The sequence below is a fragment of the Carassius gibelio genome, chromosome A22 (genome assembly GCF_023724105.1).
Source record: "Carassius gibelio isolate Cgi1373 ecotype wild population from Czech Republic chromosome A22, carGib1.2-hapl.c, whole genome shotgun sequence".
Lineage (NCBI taxonomy): Eukaryota > Metazoa > Chordata > Actinopteri > Cypriniformes > Cyprinidae > Carassius > Carassius gibelio.
The window spans coordinates 17829519-17857148 of NC_068392.1; the positions used below are offsets into that span (position 1 = coordinate 17829519).

General features: G+C 38.9%; 2 protein-coding genes across 2 annotated transcripts in view; both read right to left on the reverse strand.

The window, feature by feature from the left end:
* Positions 1-11500: 11500 nt before the first annotated feature.
* LOC127943026 (neural cell adhesion molecule L1-like) overlaps positions 11501-27630 on the reverse strand; it is a 70685-nt gene continuing 54555 nt past the window's right edge. The window contains exons 9-13 of the mRNA XM_052539116.1: positions 13399-13422; positions 13000-13065; positions 12769-12855; positions 12298-12357; positions 11501-12160 (exon numbers count right to left, since the gene is read on the reverse strand). Coding sequence (XP_052395076.1) covers positions 12120-12160; positions 12298-12357; positions 12769-12855; positions 13000-13065; positions 13399-13422 — 278 coding nt within the window. The 3' untranslated portion in view covers positions 11501-12119. The remainder of the gene's footprint in view (positions 12161-12297; positions 12358-12768; positions 12856-12999; positions 13066-13398; positions 13423-27630) is intronic.
* On the reverse strand, positions 13530-26183 carry LOC127943033 (Fc receptor-like protein 6). Its single transcript, XM_052539137.1, has 8 exons — positions 26048-26183; positions 25452-25487; positions 24774-25046; positions 24570-24701; positions 24233-24403; positions 15432-15710; positions 14707-14946; positions 13530-14623 (listed from the first exon to the last, which is right to left on the reverse strand). Exons 1-8 carry the CDS (start codon positions 26076-26078, stop codon positions 14403-14405), a joined length of 1383 nt encoding a protein of 460 aa, XP_052395097.1. The 5' UTR covers positions 26079-26183; the 3' UTR covers positions 13530-14402.

Genomic DNA, 27630 nt, shown 5'->3' on the forward strand with positions numbered 1-27630 from the left:
CAGAATTGTATTACTACTTCTATAAAGTTTCTTAATGTATTAAAGTATTATACATACTTCCCACTTTTCATTCATACCAAAGTCTTGCACATAAAATATGCTTTCATTCAAGCTCAAATTTCAGACATATCTTATACAGACATTAATAGCTTTATCTGCTAAAAGGGGTTATAAAACATTGATTAAAGTTGCACCGATTACATGAATCACATCAAACATACATAAGACATTGAGGTCTTATATAGGATGTTGAGCCATAACATTGTCTCTTTAGTTGATTGGATTTATCAATTTATCCATTAAATGGTCATGAGTATCACGGCGCATCTGGCCCTCGAAGGGTCTTTAGACAGGGGAGTTTATTCTCTCTTGCTGATTGAGTTAGGGTTTTAGCAGTCACGATCAACTGAGGTATAAGACCCAGACCTTTACAGGAAGCCAGTCTCAACAATCATGTGGTCATCATGTGATTGATTAATTAGTTTTACGACAGCAGATGGATGCGGAGGAAAACGTTTGGTGGGCTGGAACAACCTAGTTGTCCATTTCCTGAAGGGATCCAGGAGGCTTTATTCATAGGATCTGTCCATGGTCCAGAGAGCTCTCAAAGGCTCCCACTTTGAGCTACTTTAGTCTGCCAGCTTTGTCACTGAAAACCGCTCTGTTGATGGCACTAGCATTGGTTAAGCGAGTAGGTGACTTGCAGGCACTCTTGAAAAAGGCATGTCTATCTATTTTGGCCTAACTACTCCAAAGTTTCCTCTTTATGAACCCAGCGTGCATGACTCTGAAAATCCTGTGAAATCAGACCAATGGAAGAGCGTGACGTCACCGGCGGAGTGACGTAAGCGACCAGGAAGCTATAAAAGCACGTGCCACGCAGATGGCGTCAGCTTCGCGTCTTTCAGCAAGCACTCTGTGTGAGAATGTCAAACTGTTTGTCTTGTGAGTCTTATTTACTGTTGTCTGTCCAGTTAACAAAATGTGTAGACGCAGCTCTACTCCCCCTGCGCATGCAGGGCATCCGCATTCTCAACTATATCGACGATTGGTTGATCTTAGCTCAATCAGAGCAGGTTGCGGTTCGGCATCGAGATGTCGTCCTCGCAAATATGGGGGAGCTGGGTTTGAGACTGAACGCCAAGAAGAGTGTGCTTTCTCCGGTTCAGAGAACCACCTATCTAGACGTAGTATGGGATTCAACCGCGATGCAGGCACGATTGTCCCCTGCTCGTATCGAACAAAACAAGGCCTGGTGTTGGGAGCTCCTTGTCGCCGTGTAACACTAGTGACGGATGCATCCCTCACCGGCTGGGGTGCAGTCATGAGTGGCCACCCTGCCCGTGGTCTGTGGAGCGATCGCCATCTAACATGGCATATAAATTGTCTAGAAATGCTAGCAGTTTATCGTGCACTGAAGCACTTCCTCCCAGACCTAAGGGGTCACCATGTGTTGGTGCGCACCGACAACACATCGGTGGTCTCTTATATCAACCACCAGGGAGGTCTGCGTTCGCGCCCTTTGTACAAGCTGGCGCACCAGATCCTGGTGTGGTCCCAGAGCAAACTCCTCTCATTAAGAGCAGTATATATTCCTGGGAAACAAAATATGGGAGCAGACATACTGTCGAGGCAGGGGCCGAGGCCTGGGGAATGGAGACTTCACCCAGAAGTAGTGAAGCAGATATGGAGAGTATTTGGAAGGGCTCAAGTAGACCTATTTGCATCTCAAGAGACGTCACAATGCCCCCTTTGGTTCTCTCTAGTTCATCCAGCTCCTCTGGGACTGGACGCTATGGTACAGACCTGGCCAATGCTTCGTCTGTACGCATTTCCCCCTATCACTCTGCTCCCGGGAGTTCTGGCGAGAGTGGGCCGTGACGGGGTCCGTCTGTTGTTAGTAGCCCCGTTCTGGCCGGGCCGAATATGGTTCTCAGATCTAGTCTCGCTCCTCAACGGCTCTCCGTGGGAGATACCGATCAGGACAGACCTACTCTCGTAGGCACAGGGTATGATAATTCACCCTTACCCGGAGTTGTGGAAGCTGTGGGTGTGGCCCCTGAAGGGGCACAACTGTTAGCAGCTGGTCTCTCAACCGAGGTTGTTGAGACCCTTCTCCAATCCAGAGCTTCCTCAACGAGGAAACTGTACGCTCAGAGGTGGAAACTCATGGTGCAGAGACCGCCAGTTAGACCCAGCAAACTGCCCGGTTTGTACAGTTCTGGAGTTTCTACAGGCTAGGCTCTTTGCAGGGCTGACCCACTCCACATTGAAGGTCTACGTGGCGGCTATTGCGGCCTACCACGCCCTTCTCGATGGCCAGTCTCTGGGAAGACACCCCCTAGTTACACGTTTCCTCCGTGGTGCGCTGAGGCTGAGACCTCCAGTACGGTCCCGTATTCCCCCGTGGGACTTGGTTGTGGTGTTAGAGGCAATGTGCAAACCCCTGTTTGAACCTATTCAAGATATCTCAGACAGACATCTCTCACTTAAAACCTCCTTTCTGTTGGCTATCACCTCTCTGCGGAGAGTAGGAAAACTTCAGGCCATCTCTGTGGCCCCTACTTATCTTGAGTTTGCACCAGGCATGACAAAAGCGTCCATATACCCTCGAGCGGGATATGTTCCTAAGGTTCCATCTGTTACACCACAACCTGTAGTGCTGCAGGCCTTCTGTCCTCCTCCCTTTCGGGAGCCTGACCAGGCGAAGCTAAACTGTATGTGTCCAGTTCGAGCGCTGGACGCATACGTCCACACAGCTGCCCTATGGAGAAAGACCGACCATTTGCTTGTATGCTACGGTCCCTCCAAGAGGGGTTCTCCTGCTTCTAAGTAGACTATTAGTCGTTGGATAGTCAAGGCTATCAACGCTTCCTATGAGTCCTCTGGTCGTCCCCCGCTGTCGGGAGCCAAGGCTCCCTCTACTCGGGGTATGGCGGCCTCCAAGGCCTTCTTAGCAGGTGTATCCATGCTGGACATCTGCAATGTTGCGGGGTGGTCCACGCCCTCTACGTTTGTTAAATTCTATGGCCTAGACATGCCAGTCACTCCAGGTACTTCCGTCCTCCTGTCCTAAGCTGTGCTCTTTGGATACACACTAGGCAGGGGTTTGGTAGTCTGGCGAGAATGCGCATTGATGCAGCGCGAGTTCCTGAAGAGGAACGTCTCTAGGTTACCTATGTAACTCTAGTTCCTCGAGGGAACGAGACGCTGCATCTCGGAGCCATACCCCCGGCACCCCTGCCGGCACTTGCTGGTACTCGAAGCTGACGCCAGCTGCGTGGCACGTCCTTTTATAGCTTCCTGGTCGCTTACGTCACTCCGCCGGTGACGTCACGCACTAACTAATTGGTTTGATTTCACACGATATTCAGAGTCGCGCACGCTGGGCGCGTTCCCCAAAGCGCATTGACGCAGCATCTCGTCCTCTCGAGTAACTAGGGTTACATACGTAACCTAGAGACGTTATCCTTAAAGGGGGGGTGAAAAGCTATTTCATGCATTCTGAGTTTTTTATACTGTTAAAGAGTTGGATTCCCATGCTAAACATGGACAAAGTTTCAAAAATTAAGTTATACGTTTGAATTGAATGCTTGCGGTTTGTCACAAGTTTCGGAGTTTGTCTGTGTGACGTTAGATGGAGCGGAATTTCCTTATATGGGACCTGAGGGCACTTCTCCCGGAAGAGTGCGCGCTCCCGTATAGCAGAGCACTGAGAGCACAGACATTCACTGATCAGAGCGAGAGCGAAATGTCACAAAAGAAGTGTGTTTTTGGTTGCCAGGGCAAGACAACCCTGCACAGATTACCAAAAAAAAAAAAAAACAGCATTAAGGGACCAGTGGATGGAGTTTATTTTTACAGAGCATCAACGGAGTTGTGCAAGTGTTTTTGTTTTTCCCCTGCATTTCGAAGATGCTTGTTTTACAAACAAGGCCCAGTTTGACGCCGGATTTGCATATGGTTTATTTCTTAAGGATAATGCAGTCCCAACTAAAAAGACGACTGCTGTAGTCGTTAGGGCTGTAGTACTCGAGTCCGGTCTTGGACTCGAGTCCGAACTCGAGACATTTTTCTGTCGTCTCGGACTTGTCTTGGACTCGTTGAATTTGCACTCGGACTTGTCTCGGACTTGGCCATTGGACTCGCCAAGTCTTCTAGTTGGTCTCGACCGAGTCCAGCAAAAAAATAAAATAAAAAATTTCTCCTTCAAAACAAAACCACATTTGCATGATGTCGTGACTGAAAACGTGTGGAAAACGCTAGGCGCGCCGCTCTCCTTGTTTCCAAAGCACTCTGTAATCTGCGTTTGCACTCCAGTGGCGTCTGCTGTTGCTGGGCAACCATGACCCGCTCTCCATGATGACGCAGAATTTTCAGCAAAGAATAAATGGAATTCCAGCACTTAAAATCACTTGCAGTACCTCTGCTAATAGATTCATTCAAAAAAATGGCTATCCTTGTACAACTATGATCATCTGTTTCTCCATCTTAGCTTTCAGTATTGTTCAGGGAAAGGATATGCATGACCAGCGGTGCACTTACTGCGACCTGAAAAGTTTAGATGTTTCTAATTTAATTTTCTACCTGTTAGATTGTGTATTATTTACGTCTACACCTAGATAGCCTTAAACGTACCCTTTACAATAACGAAAAACTAATTATTGTTGTACAGTATAGGGGTTGCAAGACTACTGATTTCTACTAGTGGATTTTTTTAATAAAAAATGCTTGAGTTACTCAGCTATACTCGTGGTTCATGCTATTTTAAATGAATACACATTAAATAGTCTTTTTTAATCAATAAACGAATATTAATGTATAGCCTTATGCAACAATTACAAATGTAAATTTTAAAAACTTTATAATTATGACATTACATATTTACATTTTCATGTAACAGCCAGTATTTGTATCTGTAACAATCACAAAATTTTTCCTATCTGCATTCGGATACAACATCATACAGTTAGCTACTTGATAAGACTGTTATGACTTTTTATATATTTTTTCGTAGTTATCACTGAACAAGTATGTCGTGTTAAACTGAAATAATGATTAATTTCTAAAATAATATTTATCATGCAAGCAGAGAGTCATGACAAACGTTTAGTGATCATTTGAACACGACTGAATCCATTCAATGCACACATTTTCATTACAGAACACTTTAAGAGAGTCTTAATGTTAATGAACTTCAGTAAACAGATGTGTGTGTGCCGCGCAAACCAGCAAAAGGTAAAGATGCAAACATGTAGGACAAGTAGACAATGTATCTGTATCTAAGCTGATTATTAGCCTACTATTGAGAGATAACTGGTTTGGTTTTTGAGAGACTGAGACGCGCAGCGCGGCTGTTTGATTGGCGAGTGCGCTGTGCTTATTCCATTCATTCGTATCATATCGTAGCCTACGCTTTAAATATTTGCCTTTTAAACATATATAAATAATATAACGTGTAGCTATGATGTATTATTATAGGTAAAATTACTCTTGCAACGCTCTGATTTCTGAGAGATGCACAGAGAGGAGACAATGCGGTGTTTGATTTGCGATCTTTTCACTCAAAGTTTACATTCATTCACTTCTGGCGAGTATTCAGGCAGAATTATTCCTTGTGCGTTATTCGTTTTTTAAGCCATTATTCGTGCCATATTCGGCTTCAGGCACAACCCTAATTATTACATTACATATTTTATTTTTACATGCAACATAGATAAGGTCATATAGTAACAGCTCCACACAATTTTGTAATTCTAAAACTCACGTCGTACTTGCAAACACTTTGTATTCATTATGGTTAATGCATGCTGGAGTAGTCGATTGTTTCCGACAGTGCTCGACTAGTCTATACAAGCCCTAGTACAGTATGACAAAAATTTCGCTGTATTTATGTGTGCATGTCCAGTAGAGCCAAACGTATCCATTCTAGCCTTGCTGCACGCATTTGTCATATCCTGAGCTTTGCATGTGTCTGCGCACTGTGCCAAGGCATCTGTCATATACATTTTTGACCACAGATATAATGTCAACAAAAAATAAAGTACATAAAAATTATTTGACCTTACAGTTCCAAACTTTGTTTGTTTATCCAAGTTTAGCTCCCAGGGTCGGACTGGGGGTAAAACCAGTACTCATTACCAGGGCCCCAAAGGAAGAGAGGGCCCCTGAAAAGTATGAATCTGAAATATATATTTTTTACCTGGATATTTTCATGGGTGGGGGGCATGGGGGCCCATCAGGATTGCCTATGCATAGGGCCCGGGATCTTGTGTAACGCCCCTGTTAGCTTTAACCCTAATTATACACACTTGAACTTAATCAAGCTCTTACTAGACACACTAATCTTCCAGGTGTTTTAAGGCTAGTTGGAGCTAGAATTTTCAGGACATTGGCCATCCAGGATCTAGTTTGGAGACCCCTGTCCTACAGAGTTGTTACTTTGCACATGCTTTTTGATCATTACAAATAATGATGTAAAATTATTTTCTTAGAATAGGAGATATGCTGTCTCTCGCATCACAAACATTATCAGTAGTTAAGTATGTGGTCTTGAAGAGGACCCTTTTTTCTTTCATTTGGACTCGGTCTTGGACTTGCACTCGAAACTTTTGGACTTGGACTTGACTTGGACTCGAACCTCTTTGGACTCGGTCTTGACTCGGTCTCGACTAGTCCTGGACTTGGACTTGACTTGGACTCGACAAAGCTGGACTTGACTACAGCTCTAGTAGTCGTTGATGCTGCTGCTCTTGATTTCAGCCTCTGGATCTGATTCTGGATCATAAATATACGCTGAATCTGACTGTTAGCCATGGTTTGTTTTTCCTCACGGTAATGTCACAGCTTCCAAACGCTCTCAACGCAAAAGCCTACTCGAGGTTGTGATTCTTTAGCTCCGCCCACACGTCACGCCTCCAGTCGCTCTGGTTTTTCCGGGAAAAAATGGTACAGACTATCTTTCTCTTATAAATATAATAAAACTAAAGACTTTTTGGAGTTATGAAGGATGCAGTACTACTCTATAGGTACTTTAAATGAGTCCACCCCCCAAGATTATTGCTATAAACATGAGCCGCATCTAAAAGGCAAAGGGGGAGGAGTTGCTTCAATTTATAATAACGTTTTCAGGATTTCTCAGAGGGCAGGCTTCAAGTATAACTCGTTTGAAGTAATGGTGCTTCATATAACATTATCCAGAGAAACAAATGTTAATGATAAATCCCCTGTTATGTTTGTACTGGCTACTGTATACAGGCCACCAGGGCACCATACAGACTTCATTAAAGAGTTTGGTGATTTTACATCCGAGTTAGTTCTGGCTGCAGATAAAGTCTTAATAGTTGGTGATTTAAATATCCATGTCGATAATGAAAAAGATGCATTGGGAACAGCATTTATAGACATTCTGAACTCTATTGGTGTTAGACAACACGTTTCAGGACCTACTCATTGTCGAAATCATACTCTAGATTTAATACTGTCCCATGGAATTGATGTTGATAGTGTTGAAATCATTCAGCCAAGTGATGATATCTCAGATCATTATTTAGTTCTGTGTAAACTTCATATAGCCAAAATTGTAAATTCTACTTCTTGTTACAAGTATCGAAGAACCATCACTTCTACCACAAAAGACTGCTTTTTAAGTTATCTTCCTGATGTATCCAAATTCCTTAGCATATCCAAAACCTCAGAACAACTTGATGATGTAACAGAGACTATGGACTCTCTCTTTTCTAGCACTTTAAATACAGTTGCTCCTTTACGCTTAAGAAAGGTTAAGGAAAACAGTTTGACACCATGGTATAATGAGCATACTCGCACCCTAAAGAGAGCAGCCCGAAAAATGGAGCGCAGCTGGAGGAAAACAAAACTAGAGGTATTTCGTATTGCTTGGCGGGAAAGTAGCATATCCTACAGAAAAGCATTAAAAACTGCTAGATCTGATTACTTTTCTTCTCTTTTAGAAGAAAACAAACATAATCCCAGGTATTTATTCAATACAGTGGCTAAATTAACGAAAAATAAAGCCTCAACAAGTGTTGACATTTCCCAACACCACAGCAGTAATGACTTTATGAACTACTTTACTTCTAAAATCGATACTATTAGAGATAAAATTGCAACCATTCAGCCGTCAGCTACAGTATCAAAGTCAGTGCACTATAGACCCCCTGAGGAACAGTTCCACTCATTCTCTACTATAGGAGAGGAAGAAATGTATAAACTTGTTAAATCATCTAAACCAACAACATGTATGTTAGACCCTATACCATCTAAGCTCTTAAAAGAGGTGCTTCCAGAAGTCATAGGTCCTCTTCTGACTATTATTACTTCCTACTTTTGTGGGAAGTCGTGGCCTAATGGTTAAAGGGTTGGACTCCCAATCGAAGGGTTGTGAGTTCTAGTCTCGGGCTGGACGGAATTGTGGGTGGGGTGAGTGCATGTACAGTTCTCTCTCCACCTTCAATACCACGACTTAGGTGCCCTTGAGCAAGGCATCGAACCCCCAACTGCTCCCCGGGCGCCGCAGCATAAATGGCTGCCCACTGCTCCGGGTGTGTGCTCACAGTGTGTGTGTGTGTGTGTTCACTGCTCTGTGTGTGTGCATTTCGGATGGGTTAAATGCAGAGCACAAATTCTGAGTATGGGTCACCATACTTGGCTGAATGTCACTTCACTCATTGTCATTAGGATATGTCCCCAAAACCTTCAAACTGGCTGTTATTAAGCCTCTCATAAAAAAGCCACAACTTGACCCCAGAGAACTTGTTAATTATAGACCAATCTCGAATCTCCCTTTTCTGTCCAAGATACTAGAAAAGGTGGTATCCTCACAATTATATTCCTTCTTAGAGAAAAATGGTATATGTGAGGATTTCCAGTCAGGATTTAGACCATATCATAGTACTGAGACTGCTCTCCTTCGAGTTACAAATGATCTGCTCTTATCATCTGATCGTGGGTGTATCTCTCTATTAGTTTTATTGGATCTTAGTGCTGCGTTTGACACAATTGACCACAACATTCTTTTGCATAGACTTGAACACTTTGTTGGCATCAGTGGAAGTGCATTAGCATGGTTTAAATCGAACTTATATGACCACCATCAGTTCGTAGCAGTGAACGAAGATGTATCATATCGATCACAAGTGCAGTATGGAGTACCTCAAGGCTCAGTACTAGGGCCGCTACTCTTCACGCTTTATATGTTACCCTTGGGAGATATCATCAGGAAACATGGTGTTAGTTTTCACTGTTATGCTGATGATACGCAGCTCTATATTTCCTCGCAGCCTGGTGAAACACACCAATTTGAAAAACTAATGGAATGCATAGTCGATATAAAAAATTGGATGACGAGTAATTTCTTACTGCTAAATTCAGAAAAAACAGAGGTGTTAATCATAGGGCCTAAAAACTCTGCTTATAATAAACTAGAACACTGTCTAAGACTTGATGGTTGCTCTGTCAATTCTTCGTCATCAGTTAGGAACCTAGGTGTGCTACTTGATCGCAATCTTTCCTTAGAAAGCCACGTTTCTAGCATTTGTAAAACTGCATTTTTCCATCTCAAAAATATATCTAAATTACGGCCTATGCTCTCAATGTCAAATGCAGAAATGTTAATCCATGCATTTATGACTTCAAGGTTAGACTATTGTAATGCTTTATTGGGTGGTTGTTCTGCACGCTTGGTAAACAAACTACAGCTAGTCCAAAATGCAGCAGCAAGAGTTCTTACTAGAACCAGGAAGTATGACCATATTAGCCCGGTCCTGTCCACACTGCACTGGCTCCCTATCAAACATCGTATAGATTTTAAAATATTGCTTATTACTTATAAAGCCCTGAATGGTTTAGCACCTCAGTATTTGAATGAGCTCCTTTTACATTATACTCCTCTACGTCCGCTACGTTCTCAAAACTCAGGCAATTTGATAATACCTAGAATATCAAAATCAACTGCGGGCGGCAGATCCTTTTCCTATTTGGCGCCTAAACTCTGGAATAACCTACCTAACATTGTTCGGGAGGCAGACACACTCTTGCAGTTTAAATCTAGATTAAAGACACATCTCTTTAACCTGTCATACAAATAACATACTAATATGCTTTTAATATCCAAATCCGTTAAAGGATTTTTAGGCTGCATTAATTAGGTAAACTGGAACCGGAACACTTCACATAACACCGTACTTTCTACATCATTAGAAGAATGGCATCTACGCTAATATTTGTCTGTTTCTCTCTTGTTCCGAGGTCACCGTGGCCACCAGATCCAGTCTGTGTCCAGATCAGAGGGTCACTGCAGTCACCCGGATCCAGTACGTATCCAGACCAGATGGTGGATCAGCACCTAGAAAGGACCTCTACTGCCCTGAAAGACAGCGGAGACCAGGACAACTAGAGCCCCAGATACAGATCCCCTGTAAAGACCTTGTCTCAGAGGAGCACCAGGACAAGACCACAGGAAACAGATGATTCTTCTGCACAATCTGACTTTGCTGCAGCCTGGAATTGAACTACTGGTTTCGTCTGGTCAGAGGAGAACTGACCCCCCAACTGAGCCTGGTTTCTCCCAAGGTTTTTTTCTCCATTCTGTCACCGATGGAGTTTCGGTTCCTTGCCGCTGTCGCCTCTGGCTTGCTTAGTTGGGGTCACTTCATCTACAGCGATATCATTGACTTGATTGCAAATAAAAACAGACACTATTTCAACTGAACAGAGATGACATAACTGAATTCAATGATGAACTGCCTTTAACTATCATTTTACATTATTGAGACACTGTTTTCCAAATTAATGTTGTTCAGTGCTTTGGCGCAATGTATTTTGTTTAAAGCACTATATAAAAAAAATAAAGGTACTCAAGATTAACAGGATATTGAGTGAAAACGAGCATTTCACCCCCCCCCTTTAAGCCAGTACATGGGTATGTCCTGTAAGGCTGGAGTTGGACCGTCTGTACTGAGGGATGACTTCTCCATAAGAAAACAAAGGACTTTCCTGAAATTTACATTTGAACACTCTCATGAATACCGTCCTGCATAAGTAACATGTAGGAGGTTCAATGTTGATTCATTATCAACATTGATTTGCGCAGCTTGTCAGTTAACAACGGTTCTGTGTAGTAACAGCTGCTCTATGTGAAATCACACACCTGATGGAACCGGCTTTACTGATGAGATGCGCATTAATCATCGGCCGACATATATCAGTGTGCAAATATATTTATACTTATTTGCTCAAGCATCACATTTATGATGACCAAGTCATTTACGCTCATGCTACACACTACCATTGTAGCAATTAGATCTTATTTTATTGTAATAAAGATATAAACAAAAAGTATAGATTACAGAAAAACTAGTTTATAATTATAATTGTGAAAAATTATTATAATTTCTAACTAAGAACAAGAAGCAAGCTACAACAGAAGTCAAAAACTTTTCAAGCAGTTTTAAAATCTAAAGATTAGACTCACATAGAGGTATTCATAGCAATGACATTTTATTAATATAAGAATATTTAAAATTACAGGAAATTACAATATTAAAGCTTTAAAGTGATTATAAGACAAACAAGCAAGCTACAACAGATTTTCCTTTTTGAACAATGAATTTCCATGGTGTCCCATGATTTTTATTAATATTATACACATTTTTTCATATGTTTGTGATTGCTGAATAAGGATTTTTAAAATCATTTTACAGTTAAGCATAGCTACAAAAAAAAAAAAAAAAAAAAAATAAAACTAATCATCATATACATTTACCTGTAAGACAACTCTTCCAGACATTTAAAAATTGCAAGGTATTTCCAGGTTGTTCATGACTATATTTTGCAAATACATTTAAAATTAAGAAACACACAAATAAGGGACACCTGGTCTCAATCAACAGTAAAATGATGAGCTGCTGCCTCTTATAAAAAATAAAATAAACACTGTTTAGTACTAAAAGATCATCTGTTTTTTTTTCCAGTGTATAATGTACAGCTCATTGCTTTTCAAAGATCAGCATGCAGTGTCTTAACCACATGAAGACTGAAGAAAGAAGTGATGAGCCTAAACTCATCAGTGTCCTGTGATTGAAAGTTTCTCCTCCAGCCATTTATTTAACCTGAGCATACGTCACATCACTACATCCAGCTGCTGAAAATGTGTCAATTAATAAAAAAGGCACATTTAAATTTTTGCATATTTAATTTTATTCTAAGATTCTCAACAATGCTTGTTTGCAGTTGTCAGTGGCTCCCTGTGAATTGTGATGTTTTTACATTGACACTCACCTTGATGGGTTTCCAGATTCAGCTGAGAGTACACAGTGTTTGAACTTTCACTCGTATTACCTGAAAGATAAAAAGAAAAAAAAAAACTGTTAATATCACTAGTGACTCTGTGTCCAACAGGGATATGAAATGTGTCATCATATTCTTAAAATCTCTACATCTACAGAGAATTTATTTAAAAATATATATAATTATTATTACTTTTTTTAAAACAATTATATGTTTGACCAGATTACCTTAAAATATTGTATTGTTATTTGCATGCATTGACCTTTATGGATCAGGCTTATTGAACAATGTTTGTTTAGGAAAATGAAAAAGTGAAAAAAGAGAAAAAGTGTTTGTTGCTATTTTGTGTTGTGGGAGAAATTATAATCAAATGTGCTTTTTACCGCAGAGGTCTTTAGCTCTGCTGAACATTATTGTCATGATCATTAAATCATAAGAACATTAACTTTTGTTTCAGTTTACCTTTGTTTTCTTTCTTTTTCTTCTGTTTCTCTGTAGATTTGAGCTCAATCTCAGCGTAAGTGAGTTCAGAAGGTCCATTTACAATGTCTACAAAGAATAACAGAGAAAAGGATGAAACACTTCTTTGAACTGAATTTGCTCTGCAAATATCAGACAAATTTAAAACAGGGAGATTTGATTATTTAGAAAAAAAACTACTTTTTTAGTAAATGATCAGCCTGACATAATTACCTTCTGTACCTGTGCTTATGTCATTATTAATTGTGGCATCACAAGAGTCATAAATATGAGCAGTTCCTGTAATAAATTAATGCATTTTATTAATTTAAGCCCACAGAAAAATATTTTTTTCATGTTGACACAGATTAAAGCTAAACTCAGCTAAATATGTCATGTGCTATTAAAATTATAATTTACATCTGAAATATTTTGTTATGCATTATTGATAATGAAATGAAACTGAATTACATCAAATTAAAATGTTAGTTACACAGATATCACATTACACTTTAGAAGAGGGGGAAATGATTTAGTCTGAGATCTGTCTTGTGAGCTGAAGGTTATTTCTAAGTATCTTCAGTCTCAGCTTGTAAAGATTTATGGTCAAATGATTAATGGGTGAAGACTGACCAGACATGAGTGTTTTGTGTCCCGCTTCACTCTGGTTCTGCTCTGATGTCTGACTGCTGACAAAGCCCTCTAGTTCCTGCAGTAATGACGTCACTAAAACAGTTTTTTGACTAACCTCCGCCCACATGAATACACAAACAGGGGGGCGTGGTCTTGTTGTGCTCCGACGGAGAAGAGGAAGAGCTGCGTTTGTGTTTGTCGCCATGTCGTTTGAAACGCTGTTATTTTCATCTCGGAGTCCAATCATCTTTGTTTGGGATTCCCAGGGACGCTGTACTTAGAGATTAATGGCTACAATTTATGTTTAACTCGGTTCCCGAAAATTATAATCCACATGTAAAACTACGTGCAGCAGATTTTGCTGAGGACAGCTTCCTCAATCTCAATCAGTTTAATGCTGGACTCGCACAAAGATTATTCTTGAAAGAAGGAGCAGTTCCTCTTTGTCTGGAGAAGGCGTTGTTTATGGACCACAACCGGTAAGTGTATTTTATTATTTAAGTTGGTGCGTTTAACAGTTTCTGTAACTTATTACACAAAGGGCAATGCTGTTTAGCTTTATTAACTAGATGTTAGGGCAATAGGGCCCATCTCGTCAGTAAAAACGGCCCTGTGATTATAAGTATATCTCCAGCACGTGTGTTCTTTTACTCTCTATGGTTCAGATCAGGATTGCCAGGTTTTCAAAATAAATCCTTCCCATTTGCTTCTCAAAACTAGCCCAATCGTGTTTCCAGGAAAGCTGGTGTCGAATCACAACACAGGAACCGCTGGCACAATCAGAACATGTTACGTGAGGAGGGACTTTATAGAACAAGGAAGTCATCAGCCCGTTTTTATGTATTAAAAATACATACAGTTTACAGTGTAACAGTGTATACAATATAACACACGAAACATGAACACATGTTATATTGTATACACTGTTACACTGTAAACACAATCAAAGCTTCAAAAAAGCACGAAAAACAGGACCTTTAAAATCAGTCAACGTACAGGTTTTGTCAGTTTTGGAGACTGGTTAAGATAAGATAACCAGCTGCTGAAGGACAACAGGTCACAGGTTTAGGAAATGTGTAACTGAATTTTAATCTGGCAGAAGATGAACCTTTGTAGTTTCTGTAGCACCACAGCAGGACCAAGACGACAATGATCAAAACTGTGAGTCCAGCAGTAACTCCAACTATCACAGGATTGAGATCAGATCCTGATGTTCTGGAGGAAGCTGAGATCAACACATGTACAGTCATATTAGTGCTGTATATTACACAGAAACATTTCAATAGTGTTTACAGTTCCTACTCTCACCTGTGACTGAGATCCAGCTCTCGGGTGACTCTCCTTTCTCTCTGTGTTTGCAGGAGTAGAAACCCTCGTCTGACTTTGAGACAGTAGAGATGATCATCTCTGTAGTTTGACTCTGGATGAGTGTCCCATCTTTATAGAAATCAGCTCTGAGGTTTGGAGTTGAGTATTTATCTAAACAGCGTAGAGTCAGATTCTCTCCTTCAGTCACAGGATGAACAGGACTCTCCAGAATCACATTAACTACAGAAACAGAGCAAACATCAGCTGATGAACAGTAAGAATCAATGGGGTGAAAATAATAATAATAATAAATAATAATAATAATGCATTTAATTTAGAGGTGCATTCAAAACACTGAACATCTTAAATGACAATCAGAAATGTGAACAGAAGTGAATCCGTGCCGGGCGAGAATTATGCAAATTGGGTGATGTTCTAGTAATTTTGAGACCTAACCCAAATAGGACAGTTACAATAATCGATACAACTCTGAACAGTTCTGGTTAAACTGAGAATCACAATGATTTTATTTTATTTTTTAAATGACAAAACTAAGAGGTAGAGCATTGGTTTATTATTCAAAGGGTTAATAGTTTTGTGGACTTGTTATCATTTAGGAATAAGATTGTGTGGGTAAATGAATTGAGATCACAATCTGTCTATTAATTTCTGAATCATAAAATGAGGTCTTTGTGAACTGAATAAACACAGAAACACAGACTCACGGTGTACAGTGATATTCACAGGATGAGTTTTCTCTCCAGATTCAGACTCACACCAGTACACTCCAGTGTCACCTGTGCTGGTGGATCTGATTGTACATGTGGATCCTGTTTGTGATCCCCACTCTGATGAACAATCTTCCAGCCCTGATCTGTCTGTGTATCTTCTCATTCTCCACCCACCAGAGTTACTCTGTCCCTCACAGCTCAGAGAGAGAGAGATTAATGTGAAGTGTTGAGTTGTGCTGGGACTGACGATCAGAGAGACTGGAGGAGAAACACCTGAGAAGACAATTACAACTACACTTCAGAAATCACCTCAAGACACTTTTATTGATCTAACACTTCACACAGCCTAAATAAAGTCACGTGTGGTCAAGTACTGTATGGAGACTCAAACTCAGAATTTGTGCTCTGCATTTAACTCATCCAAGTACACACACACAGAGTAGTGAGAAGTGAACACACACACACACAGTAGTGAGAAGTGAACACACACACACACACACAGTAGTGAGAAGTGAACACACACACACACACACACACAGTAGTGAGAAGTGAACACACGCACACACACACACAGCAGTGAGAAGTGAACACACACACACACACACACACACACTCACACACGCACACAGTCAGGGCCGGCCCAAGTCTTTATTGGGCCCTAAGCTGAATTTTATAATACAACTGATTATTGTCAATGCATGATTATTTGCACACTATAAATCTGACACACTCACAATTGATTATTTGTTGTCGTACCATTTATTTATTTTTATTTATTTATTTATTTTACTTTCTACGATTTTTAATTGTTTAACATTTAATTATTTAACATTCAAAGTCTTACAGTACTAAGTGGAAACTTAATGTGGTGTACTGAAAAGTTGCTAAATAAACCAGCATGCAATGCATTTACAGAACAGAATGTTATTTTGACAACTTACATGCAAGTTATTTAACACAGCAGCACATCTGTAAAAAACAATAACTCTTAATCTATAACTAGCTAATATAGGCATACAAGTATTGTAATATAAGAGCAAAGACCCCAAAGGTAGATAATGTTGAACTGTTATCAGTACCAAGTTTATGAAACACACACACACACACACAAAACACTGCCCTTTACCCACTGTTCATCTATAGTGTACAATTTTTAAACACTTAAAATATTCTGAAGCATATGCAGTAAAATTCACTTTAAAGGTTCACTTTTCATAAAAAAAAAAAATGTGTCTCTTGGTGGGAAACCAAAGACTTTTAGAATGGAAATGAAATTATAACCAAGAGATGATATCAGAGATTTCACTCATCAGCTTAGTTGCCATTTCCACTTTTTTGTCACAACTTGCTATTTGCCTTAATATAAATTGACTGTTAAAGACGATTTCAAGGGCAACAACATAAACAAACGTTAATGCGCATGAGCGCTTTTGTAGCCCTAACTTAACTTCCGGTAGACTCCAAATAGAATCAATAACAACAGCCAAGTCCCTCTAGAGTAGATATTTTTTGATAACAAACAAAATGTTTGCTGCGTGGATCAGGCGGACTTAATGAAAATGCAAATTCATCCTTTGCCAACAGTAGATGTTTTAAAGCATAGACATAAAGCGCAAGAAATAGAGGTTTCCCCAGTAACAGCTGTAAACAAAGCAGAACTACGCTCACACGCTGCTATCAGGCATATAACATGCAAGTCTTCTAATTAATATTTTAGAATTTAGACTTTAGAATTATTATTATTAAACGTGCAGTACGTAACGTTACTCATGTTTATTCAATGAAGCCTTTTTGAAAATCCATCAGTTTTAAAATTGTGGCGAGTCTCCAACAATAAATAAATTTATGGGAAACACATCCCGCAGCACAACCACCTGAGCCCAACTTCAGTCTACTCATCACTCATTGTTACTCTGAATTTACTCAGCGTCTCTTCATGCACAGCTCTTTTTTGACACCAGCTTGTCAGATATTTCGCTCGTTATCCCTGTCAATCATGGCAATGATATCGTGGATTCACTCGCATCTTTTTTTCCACTAACGTTTGTCATTCCTAAAGCATTATTCGTGGACAAACAAAATCTTCTTTAATTTTGAAAAGGATTATGTGAGAAACCTTATAATTGGAAGATCTGCGAGCGCGTAGAATTAGTTTAGAGTGAATTCTGACTAACCAATAAACACCTCTGATCTGATTGTGAACTGATTTGTGCAGCATGTGTCGCTGTGGAAATAAGATGATACATATAGATTTTTACTTATTTAATATGAATTATTTAATTATCTGCACACACCCGGAGCAGTGGGCATCAGGGCCAGCTAACATGAGGGCTAGATGGATTGAGGGGGCCTGACCATGCCTGTACCCTGCTATGAGGTCACCGAGGTCCGGACCTCTGTATTTTTACTGAGGTGTACTTTGTGAAATAATTAAGTTGGCTTGAGAGAGCCAACTTACTGATATTGTATTTAAACTTATTATTATTCTTCTGAGACTAAAATTTTCAACTGCTACTCCTCCTAGAACTTTAACTCTACAGACTCCAAACTCAGCCCAGCTCTTCAGACTGATCTGAAGTTAGTTGCTATATCTTTTTAGACTGATCGGACTTATACTTTTCATAAAACTGAAGATTAAAAATCATAAAAACTCCCATAGACTTGCATTGAAAAGCCTCTGCTCAACTGAACATTCCGTCAAACTCCAACTGTCAAAATTTCAAATCTAAACACACAGAAGCCCATTAGACTCAATCAGACTAACCTTCTATGTACTTTTACTAACCCATTCAAACTTATTCAAACTCATCTATCTATTTATCTATCTATAGTCTGTCTGTTTCTAATCTATCAATCTATCTATAATCTGTCTGTTTCTAAACTATCTATCTATCTATCTATCTATCTATCTATCTATCTATCTATCTATCTATCTATCTATAATCTGACTGTTTCTAATCTATCTATCTATCTATCTATCTATCTATCTATCTATCTATCTATCTATCTATCTATCTATCTATCTATAATCTGTCTGTTTCTAATCTATCTATCTATCTATCTATCTATCTATCTATCTATCTATCTATCTATCTATAATCTGTCTGTTTCTAATCTATCTATCTATCTATCTATCTATCTATCTATCTATCTATAATCTGACTGTTTCTAATCTATCTATCTATCTATCTATCTATCTATCTATCTATCTATCTATCTATAATCTGTCTGTTTCTAATCTATCTATCTATCTATCTATCTATCTATCTATCTATCTATCTATCTATCTATCTATAATCTGTCTGTTTCTAATCTATCTATCTATCTATCTATCTATCTATCTATCTATCTATCTATCTATCTATAATCTGACTGTTTCTAATCTATCTATCTATCTATCTATCTATCTATCTATCTATCTATCTATCTATCTATCTATCTATCTATCTATAATCTGACAGTTTCTAATCTATCTATCTATCTATCTATCTATCTATATTCAAACTCATCTATCTAGCTAGCTATCTAGCTATCTATCTATTCAGACTTATCTATCTATCTATCTATCTATCTATCTATCTATCTATCTATCTATCTATCTATCTATCTATCTATCTATCTATCTTCATAGCAACACTCTAGCAACTATCCAAACCAACCTAGAAACCACCCCGGGTACCCTAGCAACCACTTAGTAACACCTTAGCAACCACTCAGGGTACCCTAGCAACCGCATAGCAACACCCTAGCAACCATCCCAGATACCCTAGCAACCGCATAGCAACACCTTAGCAACCATCCCAGATACCCTAGCAACCGCATAGCAACACCTTAGCAACCACTCAGGGTACCCTAGCAACCGCATAGCAACACCCTAGCAACCATCCCAGATACCCTAGCAACCGCATAGCAACACCTTAGCAACCACTCAGGGTACCCTAGCAACCGCATAGCAACACCTTAGCAACCACTCCGGGGGACCCTAGCAACCGCATAGCAACACCTTAGCAACCACTCAGGGTACCCTAGCAACCGCATAGCAACACCCTAGCAACCATCCCAGATACCCTAGCAACTGCATAGCAACACCTTAGCAACCACTCAGGGTACCCTAGCAACCGCATAGCAACACCTTAGCAACCACTCCGGGGGACCCTAGCAACCGCATAGCAACACCTTAGCAACCACTCAGGGTACCCTAGCAACCGCATGGAAACACCATAGCAACCACTCAGAGTACCCTAGCAACTGCATGGCAACACCCTAGCAACCACTATGGGTTCCCTAGCAACCGCATGGCAACACCTTAGCAACCACTCTGGGCACCCTAACAACTGCATAGCAATTAACAAACTTTTTAACTTAACTTAAAATTAAATTTTAAACTTTAAACTTTCTGGCCAGGCTTTCTCAAGCCAACTTAAAGTTTGTCTTGACAAACTTTTTTATCTAGTTGTCTACTATTGTATTAACTCTTCCTTCATGCAGTAAAGAACTTGTACAGCACCAAGATCAAACTTGAGCCTCCTCATCTGAGCTGCCTTTAGTCATCGCTCGTCAATGTCACCTTCAGTTAGCGGCTGTAAAGTATAAATATATAAAGATGTAAGTAGACAAACATTTCATGTTTGACAACTGTTTTTTTGAAAGCTTGTAATATTCCCAATAGTTTGTCTGTGTTTGCATGTGTGTGTGTGTGTGTGTGTGTGTAACGAATGGATACATACTGTGAATGCATTAAACTTTATTAAATGTATCTTTCTGGGTAGACTTCAGTAAAATAACTTGTTTAATAAAGTAATTCATAAAACATAAATTTCAGTCAAGCGTTTGTTTACTTTGTTCGATGAAAATGAAAATGCTATCAATCAAAGCAGAGAGATGGTATTAACAAACTAGATAAAAAAGTTCGTCAAGGCAAACTTTAAGTTGGCTTGAGAAAGCCTGACCAGAAAGTCTGAAAAAGTTTGAAAAGTTTGAAAAGTTTGAAAAGATTGAAAAGTTTAAGTTTAAAAAGTTTTAAGTTTGATGGTTTTCAGTCTGAGATATATAGATAGATAGACAGATAGACAGATAGATAGATAGATAGATAGATAGACACAGTCAGAAGATAGATAGATAGCTAGATAGATATATAGATAGATAGATAGATAGATAGATAGATAGATAGATAGATAGACAGTCAGAAGATAGATAGATAGTTAGATAGATATATAGGTAGATAGATAGTTTGAAAATGTGAAAAGTTTAAAAAGTTTAAAAAGATTTAAGTTTAAGAAGTATAAAAATGACAGTGATTAACATATTGTTAGCATTACAAGCAAGTGACTATCATGTGACAAGCATGTACTTAGCATGATTAGCAAGGTATCTAGCATGTCGCTAGCATAATTAGCAAGCGACTAGCCATGTCGTTAGCATGATTAGCAAGTTACTAGCATGTCGCTAGCATGATTAGCAAGTTACTAGCATGTCGCTAGCATGATGTTAACATGATTAGCATGTTTCTAGCATGCGACTAGCATGTTGCTAACATGATTTTAACATGATTAGCATGCGACTAGCATGTTGCTAGCATTATTTTAGCATGATTAGCATGTTGCTAGCATGATTTTAGCATGATTAGCATGCGACTAGCATGTTGCTAGCATGATTTTAGCATGATTAGCATGTTGCTAGCATGATTTTAGCATGATTAGCATGTTGCTAGCATGATTTTAGCATGATTAGCATGCGACTAGCATGTTGCTAGCATGATTTTAGCATGATTAGCATGTTGCTAGCATGATTTTAGCATGATTAGCAGGCGACTAGCATTTTGCTAGCATGATTTTAGCATGATTACCATGTTGCTAGCATGATTTTAGCATGATTAGCATGCGACTAACATGTTGCTAGCATGATTTTAGCATGATTAGCATGTTGCTAGCATGATTTTAGCATGATTAGCATGTTGCTAGCATGATTTTAGCATGATTAGCATGCGACTAGCATGTTGCTAGCATGATTTTTAGCATGACTAGCATTTTGCTAGCATGATTTTAGCATGATTAGCATGCGACTAGCATGTTGCTAGCATGATTTTAGCATGATTAGCATGTTGCTAGCATGATTTTAGCATGATTAGCATGTTGCTAGCATGATTTTAGCATGATTAGCATGCGACTAGCATGATTTTAGCATGATTAGCATGCGACTAGCATGTTGCTAGCATGATTTTAGCATGATTAGCATGTTGCTAGCATGATTTTAGCGTGATTAGCATGCGACTAGCATGTTGCTAGCATGATTTTAGCATGATTAGCATGTTGCTAGCATGATTTTAGCATGATTAGCATGCGACTAGCATGATTTTAGCATGATTAGCATGCGACTAGCATGTTGCTAGCATGATTTTAGCATGATTAGCATGTTGCTAGCATGATTTTAGCGTGATTAGCATGCGACTAGCATGTTGCTAGCATGATTTTAGCATGATTAGCATGTTGCTAGCATGATTTTAGCATGATTAGCATGTTGCTAGCATGATTTTAGCATGATTAGCATGCGACTAGCATGTTGCTAGCATGATTTTTAGCATGACTAGCACGTTGCTAGCATGATTTTAGCATGATTAGCATTGCGACTAGCATATTGCTAGCATGATTTTAGCATGATTAGCATGTTGCTAGCATGATTTTAGCATGATTAGCATGTTGCTAGCATGATTTTAGCATGATTAGCATGTTGCTAGCATGATTTTAGCATGATTAGCATGTTGCTAGCATGATTTTAGCATGATTAGCAGGCGACTAGCATGTTGTTAGCATGATTTTAGCATGATTAGCATGTTGCTAGCATGATTTTAGCATGATTAGCATGCGACTAGCATGTTGCTAGCATGATTTTTAGCATGACTAGCATGTTGCTAGCATGATTTTAGCATGATTAGCATGTTGCTAGCATGATTTTAGCATGATTAGCATGCGACTAGCATGTTGCTAGCATGATTTTTAGCATGACTAGCATGTTGTTAGGATAGATAGATAGATAATAGATAGATAGATAGATAGATAGATAGATAGATAGATAGATAGATAGATAGATAGATAGATAGATAGATAGATAGATGAATATATATGATATGATAGATGAGTTTGAATGGGTTAGTTATAGTACATACAATATGTACATAGTACATAGACTATGAGTTTAATGGGCTTCAGTGTGTTTAGATTTGAATTTTTGACAGTTGGAGTTTGACGGAATGTTCAGTTGAGCAGAGGCTTTTCAATGTAAGTCTATGGGAGTTTTTATGATTTTTAATCTTCAGTTTTATGAAAAGTCTAAGTCCGATCAGTCTAAAAAGATATAGCAACTAACTTCAGATCAGTCTGAAGAGCTGGGCTGAGTTTGGAGTTTGTAGAGTTAAAGCTCTAGGAGGAGTAGCAGTCAAAAGTTTTAGTCTCAGAAGAATAATAATAAGAAGTTTAAATACAATATCAGTAAGTTGGCTCTCTCAAGCCAACTTAATTATAAACTACCCACTGACATTTTTATATTTTCATTCAACTATTTGGCTTTCAATTGTTTCCTCTTGACATGCAAACTATAAGGCAGTCAAAATGGATAAAAAACTCCTCCCGACATGATTGGCTTGCTGTGGAGGAAAGGACAAGTAGATCTAGAGAGGATTGGCCACCGGGAGCACCCGAGTTTTTACTGGTGTGCCAATTGCCGAAATCACACCTCGTCCCCACAATTTAGTATCTGCGCTATTTCAGTCCAAACGATATGATGGATAAAAATGTCTTTCTATTTGTTTACACTAGTGTTGTTGATATTGTTTAATCACCTTTACTGTAGCACATGAGAAACAAACACTAAAAGCCGAGCGATGAAATGAAACTAAGGCCCAGTCCCAATTCTACCCCTTAGCCCTTCCCCTTTCCTGTCTCGATTCTCTTTTGGTTGGAGGGGTAGGGGTAAGGGGAAGGGCCAGATAGCCCTTCAAACGAAGATTTTTCGTATGAATTATCTCGGCAACATGGCTGCTACAGCGAACAAAAAGACACATAAATGTAAGCTTTTTTTGGCATAAATAAAGATTTTAACAAAACGTAATCATTTGTTTTATGTTACATTCAATTGTGAGTTCATATTATTGGTCAAGTTACTCAAATAAATGTTTGCAAAAATCGCTAATATTTATAAAAATCGATAATATCATTACAGACTGCATGATAGTGCCACAGCATATGTCTGATCAGGGCCACAACTGCCGTAGACGTATCCCCCCAAAAATTAGAAATCGCTAAACCATTTTCTCAAATATTGCCTAGTCGAGAGAGAAAGAGAGAGAGAGAGAGAGAGAGAGAGAGAGAGAGAAATGTATGTTTGTATTTGCATTTGTGCGTTTCTCTTTTTAGAGTGAGTTTACTTCAAAAAAGCAATTTTATCCTCTCGCTGCTGGAAAATATAATGTAGCGATTCAGTATTAAACTGTATTTAATAAAAGTCGTGGGGCAGCATTGACAAGTTTATTTTCTCCTGGATGTGAGAGCTGCATGATTTCCGAAATGTCTGTGCGTCAGTAAGCAGCGCATTAATACAGAACCATAATTAAAGGCTCTAATGCACACCAGCACACCACTATATGTGTGTATTGTAAGAGCTAGACATCGAATGATGATGTGTGACGTGGTAACGGTGTCCCAATCCTTAGGGGAATATGTTCACCTCTACCCCTTGGGTGTAAAATAGAATTGGGGTTGGGCCTAAGTGTCTCATTCATTCTGTGTTCAGTCTGAACTCACCAGTGACCCACAGTAGCTGTGTGTTGCTGACGTCTGTGTTACAGGCTGGTTTTCCTCTCTCTGCTGAACACACATAAACTCCTGTGTGTTTTAGATCAGCAGAACTGACAGTGTAGTGTCCTCCAGCTCCTCTGCTGCTGTCTGAGAGACGATTATAATGATTGCTGTTGTCTGTATGAAGTGAAAATGTGCAGTTAGCTCAAGAAATGAGAGTCGTATAAATGACCGTTGTTGGTATAATCAGAGTATTCAGAATGATTCAATATTTTTAATCTCTCTGTTTCTTTATGAAGTCAGTTTATTCAGATGTTACTACATGAAGCACATGATATCTTACCTGATAAGAGAGTTTGAGTGAACCAGCTGAATGTCCAGCCTGTAGAGGAACCATTAACCTGACAGATCAGAGTCACTGAATCTCCTTCAGTCAACCACTTCTGTGGAGAAACACTTAACACTGCTCTGGGAACTGAAGATGAGAAATCACTCATTAATAACATGTTAAACTTGTGTGTGTATGTGAAGAGATGATCAATCTCACCTGATACTGTCAGTGTAACTTCATCACTGCGGTGTGATGTTCGTGATCCTCCTGTCTCTGCTCCAATACAGGAGTATTCACCTGCATCAGACTCAGTAACAGAACTGAATGTGAGTTCCTGTAGTTCACTGAAAACACGGCCTGAACCTTCTTTATACCAGGTGTACAGCCAGCTAGAGACTCCTTCACTATATACATCACATCTGAGAGTGACTGTCTCTCCTCTGAACACATGTTGAGCAGGTTTGATGCTCACTCTGGCTTTTGGTTTTTCTGTACAATGACAACAATTCACAATAAAAATAACATACTGCTTTTACTGTGTGAACAGTTACTTGAGTCTAAAACACATAAATCAGATGAGACTGAAGTGTTGTTCTCTACAGCTGTTATAGTCATTTATGAAAGATCTGTCTATATACAATCATTGAGGATTTGGAAACATGATTTGTGAAAGTTTTCCAACAGAAGATGATCTTGTCTCATGTTTAGATTTTAATTTCACAGAGAATGTAAGAAACATATCTGCTGGTTTTGATAGACTGATCTTGTCATGCCTCAGATTGTCACATGAATAATTCAATTTGTTAAAGGATTTAAGTAATTTCTCAACTGGTTTGTTACAGTTACTGTAGAATCAGTTTTATTTCATGAAATATATGAATCAAATCGACTCACCTTCAGTATGTTGAGAGAAGATGTTTGAGATCAGCACTAAAAACACAAAGAGAAACCTCATTACAATGTGAACATTGAGCTGATAATTATAAAGATTAACTGGGTCTGTATATGTGTCTAGATAAACATGAAATCATCTGACTGGTATTTTATAGATTTGGTCACAGTGGAGAACTGTTTAGGGAACTTCACTCCAACAGTCTGATCACGAGCAGAAGAATAAAGACAAACTCTTACTAACTGTGAACTAGTGAATATTACAACAACAGCAACAATAACTGCAAAACAAACCAACAGAACTGATTCAACAGCATTACACATCACAAAACTGAATCACTGAGCAAACACACTGATCTACAACACAACAGAGAGCATTTCTCTTTCACAAACAGCACTAACTGCACACTTCCTCTCTCAAACTCATCTTTCACTCATATTTGAGTTTAGTGAATACATCATATATCATGAACTACAGCTGGATTTGAAACTCTGAGATCAGACAGAAAAGACATAAATCTAGAAACACAAAAACACTTGATCATTTACATCATATAATAACTATCCACTGAAACACATTAAGAGAGAATAATACTCACAGAGCAGAAGAGGAAGTGGACTGAGCTCCATACTGACTGAATGATGTCAGACGCTTAAAGACACAGAGTGTGTTAAAGACTCAAGACTTCCTCAAACCTGTGGTCAGATCTTGAGAAACATCAGACAGATTAAAGACACACAAGTGTACCTCATGTGTTACAGAAGATCTTTGATAATGTTGATAATCTTGCTTTCACAAAATGTCACACTGACTAACATGTAAGTTTTCTACAGAAATGTTGTCATGATCCTTTCAGTATTAAACTGAACAGTGTTTATTTGCTAATATGAAAAGTTGTATTCTAGTGTGTTTGATGAACAAGGGAAATGGAGCTATATACTGATTGCTCTTTTCAAATGGTGGTATTAGCTGGATTCATGTATTTACATGACAATGAAGTGAACAACAACAGCTTCCTCCCTCACTGGTTAGTGTAGTGGAGCTAAAATAAAACAAACCAAAACACAAATATGATCTTATATCCACCTATTTCTATTCTGTCAGGCCTCTGACACTGATATATTTGTACGTGTGAACACAGTTTAATATTCATACAGCAAGGCCAGGGATGAGGATATACCTAAAACCGTCAAACTGGCTGTTATTAAGCCTCTCATTAAAAACAACTTGATCCTACAGAATTAGTTAATTACAGACCTCAAATCTCCCTTTTCTGTCAAAAATACTAGAAAAGGCTGTCTTCCTTCTGAGAGAGAAATCATATCTGGAGGTATCTGAGGATTTCCCATCAGGATTTAGGTAGCATATCATATCATAGTATCATAGTATCACCGTATCTTACAGTTACAGATGACCTGCTCTCTCTGTTAGTGTAACTGGATCTGATCGCTGTGTTCAACACTAATCAACCATACGTTTAGGCCGATAGACGATGCCATCTTCTGACATCATGTTCCCTCCCCCATCCCCTCTTCCACAATTCACCGCATCCCAGTGTTCGGAAAGGAAATGAAGTGTAGTACGGAAATCCTAAAGGGAATAAATAGCTTAAGTGATGGGAGATTTAATAAAATATACATTTCCAATATTTTTTCTTGGGTAGACTACACTGGTCACTGTATGTTTCACACTGTTGATTGTGTAGTGATTCAATCAGCTAAATCTGAGGAAAGAAAAAGCTGACATCAGACAAGTATCAATATTTAACTGAGAGAGTGATGTGAAAGAGGAAGTACAAGAGAAAGAATACATTTAAGCATTAAGTTTGCATAAAGACGCATTACTAAGAATTTTTAGTTGATGTTGTCGAGATGGCAATTAAAGCACATGCAATGTGAGGAGAAGCTCATACCAGTGGGTTTCAGATTTTGTTTTTTTGCCTAAATTTGACATACTCAAATTTAAATGTTTGCCCTATACACATACAATGGAGGAAATACATATTTAATTTTAAAGAAAACCCTTTGAACTTCAAAATATTATTATTATTATTATTATTATTATTATTATTAATGTCTGTTATTCAGGTTCTATAAGGTCCAGCTCCTTTATTTGATGCCACGAAGAAGAAAAAAATCAAATAATCTTCTAAACAGGAGATATTGCATTATTGAAGCCAGT

Bases quoted from the DNA above. Each gene is read 5' to 3' on its own strand.
- LOC127943033 (XM_052539137.1), bottom strand. From the start codon at position 26,078: ATGGAGCTCAGTCCACTTCCTCTTCTGCTCT. The intron at 15,711-24,232 runs GTGAGTTCAGAC...TTGTCTTCTCAG, and splicing joins ACAGCTACTGTGGGTCACTG to GTGTTTCTCCTCCAGTCTCT. The intron at 14,624-14,706 runs GTGAGAGTAGGA...TGTTGATCTCAG, and splicing joins GAGCTGGATCTCAGTCACAG to CTTCCTCCAGAACATCAGGA.